We start from the raw sequence: 5,368 nt of genomic DNA on the forward strand, positions 1-5,368 counted from the left end.
ACCAGTCCTCCACCCTTGAGGTTTGTTTTTATAAAAAGCCAACTGTTATCCAAATCCCAATGATTGAGCATTTCGCACCTTGTTAAGAATTACCGAATTAAGACCACAGCACATGTGTTTCGTAACGTAGAATTAATTTCATCTTAAGAACAAACAAACGGCAGTTTCAAATCAAAGTGCACTTTTCTTTATTAACAGCGCACTTCGAACACAGACACGTAATAACAAATCAAATCAAATCGGTGCAGTCAATTGTGGCACAAGACACAAGGTATTTGTTGAATTTAATGCTAATGCCATCATCAGTGATATTAGCGGCCACATCAGTTATGCTTGTTTATAAAAACTTAAATCACTTTAAAGGTTGAGTCAATCATGCGTTCATTATAGGCAAGTTATTTTTTTACTTTATACTAAAGCGGATGCTTTATTTGACAGCAGTTTAATAATCGAAAGCCACGCAACAGGAAAAACGCCCATAGAAGGCCACAACGACAGAGCGAGAAAACGGAAAACGCACGCTTCGATACACACTTACAAATCACAAACAGACGAACCACAATAACTTACTTCAAGAAAACAAGTACTTCAAGAAACAACTACTGTTCCAAAGCACAAAAAGTACATAAACGAGATTGGTAGTTATACATATCAAGGGCGCGTTACTATTTAGTGTTGTGGTTTCTGTACAAATGTAATAACGCTTAAGCTTGAAATAGCAATGGCACAAAAAAGATTATGATTAAAGCGAAAAAGATTATAAAAACTGTTTTAAATGTTTCTTAATGTTTTGTACCCATTCTGTTTTATGTAGTAAAGTCAAGTAAAATGTTAACGTCACAAGAACGAATCAATGGCAGACTATACAAATATTAAACTGTGAATTTGGAACATAGACGAGACTGGAAAACGGAAACTCCAGGTCCGGGAGATATAAAACCGCACTAATTTGGTTAAACTTGCGTTTTGTGCATTGCGATCATTCTTAAACCGGCATTATAATAACAAATTGCCAACAGCACAAACTATAAATTTAAAGGTGCATTATATTAAAGGTCTTTTGCTAAAAACAGTTACTTGCACAACTGAGTAAGGAAACTGGTGTAAATTTTGTTGTATTGAAACCAAACATCTGTGGCATGTACAGTTACTTATTTCACGGTATTAAAAATTACGACAAGAAAAACGCCAAAATATTTGTAACAAGCATAGCATAAATGTGACATGTTGAAAATCGTGGCTTTCTTAAAATAAAGTGTTGAATGTTGGGACCGATTGCTTCTATTTATGCTGAAAAGTTTTGAAAAGTCTGTCGCAGAATTGCTTCAATGGTACTGGTTGTCACGTAGGACGATGGATTCCTAAAACGACATTGGTGATTGATTGAATCAAAGGAAACAATTAAAATAGAGCGTTACTAAAATGAAACGCGTTAATCATGAATCAAAACATGGTTTTCACATTGACCTTATTTTATATAAATGAAGGAAATTATTCCGTTATTTGACATAAACTATTGTGTTATTGATGCCTGTAGTGAAGGAAGATGCGGGAAGTTTGAATTTGTCAGTCTAAATATATTTCTTGTCGCTTTTGTTTTTTAGATACAGATGGAAAGAAATTTAAACATGCCTAACCGGCAAACCTCTTAGTTTATCAAGTCATGTTGTATTTAAAAATCATACACCAGACTACAAAAAACAACATGTGGTCTTGCACATAGTTTGTGTACAGCATTTCTAAATGAGTGTCATCCCGAAAGCGCTAAACAAATCTTACTTGGATGTTAGAATATAGTTAAAGTAGACGTTGTGAGCGGTCCCTGAAATGTAGACTGTGTGATCTGTATAAAATGTGTTTCTCTCCGAATCCACATAATATATAGAACTGGATCCTGTCGAGCCAAGTTTCTAAACAATCAAATCGTATGTTACTGGGGAAGATTTTGGCGTTTAACAAATAGAAATACATTGATGTTTGAAAAAATTATGATTTACACGCTTGATTTTTGTATTTATCTACGTACTGGACTTGACACTGTGAAGAATATCTGTATGATGGAAGGATCGCCTGCTCCATAAACTTGAAACAACAAGTAATGTATATTGTATGATCCAACCAACAAAGATCCAGTATTCCACATATACCTTCCACTGCCGTCTGCTCCCAAATCGCCATATTCCTAATGAAAAAAAAGTAATGAAAAAAAGCAATGGTTCGGAACGTCTGGTTGCAAACTATGACAGAAATAATAAAGCTAAAACTTGACTTTTCAACAAAACATTTTGGGGTTCTTTGTAACAATTTTGCTTCAACTTTTAATTTTTTACGTCTATACCAACAAGAAAAATATCAATAAATTATGGTTTCGGTAAGTGATTGATGCGTTACCTTAATATAATACGTTCGAGATTCTCCATCGCGATTTAATACCAACATGGACAAGACGAATGGATGCCGAGCTTTGCATACCATCAAAAAATTGCCCAAGGGATCGCTATAAACAAAAAAGTCCAATAAAAGCCTTTGCTGCAAATCAGCCCATAATTCGATAGCAAGATGACGGAACTATAAAACCTATAAACGCTTCGTAAGATTGTAAAATCGGGGCACCTACCTGTATGTCCTATCGTATATGACCTGCACTGGTGTTTCGTTGTTTCTCCACACTTGAAGCTGTATTTACAAAATAAAAAAATAGCCTAAATTTTTATTGTACGACTATGTTTCGTTATACAAAACAATTGATTTAAAACAGAAGCCTGTGGCCCAAGTTGAGATTACATAAGATCGTACCTTATTTCCTACGTCGTACATATCATTTCCACCATCACCTATGCTGTAATTCGTACTTCCGTCGTATTTAAATTTGAAGTAATTGGGCAAACTGCCTGGAAAGATGCTTGACGCAGAATTTGAAAGGATATCAACAAATGGAAGGCCTGCAAAGGCAATTGCGATAGACAACGGCAGCATGTAAATATTTGTACCTCGAGTAACGTATTTTACAAAAACTATATTGTCGTTATTGTTGAGGATCAATCATTTTGCGGAAGTTTTTGTGTAAAGCAGTTTATTTGGTGCAGGGGTCCCGTGGTGTTCAAGATGTTTCAACTTTGCTTCAGCTCGGCTTGAATTTTGTGTATGAAACAAATTGTTTGCAGTCACTTTTGGCGAACCACAAAGCAGTTATTTGTTCGATTGCATGATTGAAATACTTTTGATCTAACAACTTTTTAAGCCATAAGGGTAATCTATGTCAAAAAACAACGCTTTTGTAGTCACATTCTCACCGTGCATGACTAAAAATTGGCTCAAGATTTTCAATGGCATCATTGCATATAGTTTCGTATAAAGTGCAAACACATTGCATTGCATGTTGCCTGGTTTAAAATCATGACATCGAGCAAATGTTTAGGTCACCAAGCTTCAAATATCACCATAAGAAACAAGGCAATAGTAACTTATAACAAAGTTCGACCTTTTAAAGCTGTCAATGTTGTTTGAATATGGCCGATGGCGTTGTTAGTCTTGGTGAGGCGACTCGAATAATTTGCACTCATTGCTAGATGAATGAAACATGTTTAAATGTGGATAGACGACAATAGTTTGATTAGGACTTGAATCTGCTTTATGCATGTCTGAAATTGGAGGGCCGTACCCGAAAATACAAGCCTAAAGCCCGATTTTATGGATACGGGTATGGTGCTAAAAGTTGAGAGTCAATCATTTTTTGCGAAAACTATCTTGTCGTTGTTGTTTTCGTGTCGCTTTTTTCCTCCAAGCAAATGAATAAACCTAATGATAACCCTATTTCAAGACCTATCATTTTACAAAAACTATCTCGTTGTTTTTGGGGATCAATCATTTTGCGGAATAAAAACACCGTTTTTTTAACTGCATTCGTAACGTGTATGACTTAAAATACGTTATTGGCTCAAAATTTAAAAATGTCTTTATTTCAAATAGCTGGTGTAGAATACAAAAACATTGTATGTTTTCGGGTTAAAAATCTTAGCATAAAGCAAATGTTTAAGTCACTAACTTTGATGATTTGTATGTTGCTGTTTAAGTGTTTCCAAATCGCTTGACACGGAGCTCAAATTTCTTTCGAGTTGACCTGCATTTTGATTTCAAAAAATGGTTAAAACGCTCAGTTACGAATGTTCAACAAAAGTTTTGCAAGATAAGTCTATGCAATATAGCAGGGCTGCTTCGTGACCTCTGTAGCTGGACTCGTAACTACTTTGATTTAAATGTGATTTTCCAAATCAAGTCTCATGAAAACCATACGTTGTTTTAATCAACAAACTGCATGATGTACGTTAGAATTGATATACGTGGTAATGTCTACGTTCTGTATTTGCTATTGATACTGTGTCATATTAAAAAGGCCACATAATAAATAGATTATAGTCGATTTAACAATTAAATTATGATAACTTTCAGAAATTTAAGGGACATTTTCGACGACGTGATTCCTTAATCTTACCTTTCCACATGGTTAAACTTTTCTCAGTAGATTGAATTACTTCAGTTGAAGTGTTGATTTGTTTCAACAAGGTAGTTTGCAAAGCTGGTAAAATACGTAAGCATAAATTAAGCTCATTGTTATTTTGAAACAGTTTCGCGTGTCTCAGGTTTTAACACTGTTGACTTTTTGTGCAATACCAGTTTTTGCAAACTACGTGTTTGCTTTAGTTGATGGAGAGTGTAGTCGAACGTTTCAAACTTTTATTCAATGCAAAGACTTTCTATGTTGTCAAGTTTTGCAACAAAAAAGTATAGCATTAAATCAATTATTCGCTTCATGACAGTTTTATCACTATTCGAAACTCAACAATCAATTTGCTTCGAGGAAGTAGTTTTAGTTTCGTGTCAATGCTTTATTTCCTGTCGCTATTTCAGGATCATTCATTCTACGCAATCTTTTTATACTGTTACAGCTTGGGATCATTCATTTCGCGAAAACCATTGTGTAAAAGTGAGACGAGAGGATTTTTTAAAATCCTCACAAAACACAGTTTTTTCATTAACTTACGACCCTTTACGTTCCGAATTTTTCTTCTAGTTTAAAATGCGGGTGATTCATAGAGGGTTGGCTAACAGAACGACCACGAGGTTATTCGCTGCCTCACACGCACAATTTTGTTTTACCATCATCTATTTTGTTTGATTTATGTGCAAATAAACTAAACTGACTACAGCAAAATATCGGCATACTTAAAGTTTAAGTAGGCATAACTTTAAAGAGTTGTTATTATTATTTTTATCATTGTAAGTTGACTCTTGAGTCGTTCGTGCCCTTCAGATCGAAGCAAAAAAAAAACTGTTACAAAGTTTAGAATTGTGGGACGCTAACACAGTA

The 5,368-nt window shown here is 34.7% G+C and overlaps 1 protein-coding gene across 1 annotated transcript; it reads right to left on the minus strand.

Annotated features, from left to right (window-relative positions):
• Positions 1-1,087: 1,087 nt before the first annotated feature.
• LOC145212916 (uncharacterized) lies at positions 1,088-4,502 on the minus strand. Its single transcript, XM_080081162.1, has 8 exons — positions 4,493-4,502; positions 4,046-4,120; positions 2,797-2,942; positions 2,618-2,676; positions 2,392-2,497; positions 2,027-2,182; positions 1,780-1,910; positions 1,088-1,361 (listed from the first exon to the last, which is right to left on the minus strand). The coding sequence occupies exons 1-8, from the start codon at positions 4,500-4,502 to the stop codon at positions 1,286-1,288; spliced, it is 759 nt and encodes a 252-aa protein (XP_079937288.1). The 3' UTR covers positions 1,088-1,285.
• Between the last annotated feature and the right edge of the window lie 866 nt (positions 4,503-5,368).

This window comes from Phallusia mammillata, chromosome 2, assembly GCF_965637545.1.
Source record: "Phallusia mammillata chromosome 2, kaPhaMamm4.hap1.1, whole genome shotgun sequence".
Classification (NCBI taxonomy): domain Eukaryota; kingdom Metazoa; phylum Chordata; class Ascidiacea; order Phlebobranchia; family Ascidiidae; genus Phallusia; species Phallusia mammillata.

What these genes read in the sequence shown, in the direction of transcription:
- LOC145212916 (XM_080081162.1), bottom strand. An exon ending in ATATACGATAGGACATACAG is followed by an intron (nt 2,498 to 2,617) that starts GTAGGTGCCCCG and finishes TTTTGTTTATAG; the next exon opens with CGATCCCTTGGGCAATTTTT. An exon ending in TCTTCACAGTGTCAAGTCCA is followed by an intron (nt 1,911 to 2,026) that starts GTACGTAGATAA and finishes TTGATTGTTTAG; the next exon opens with AAACTTGGCTCGACAGGATC.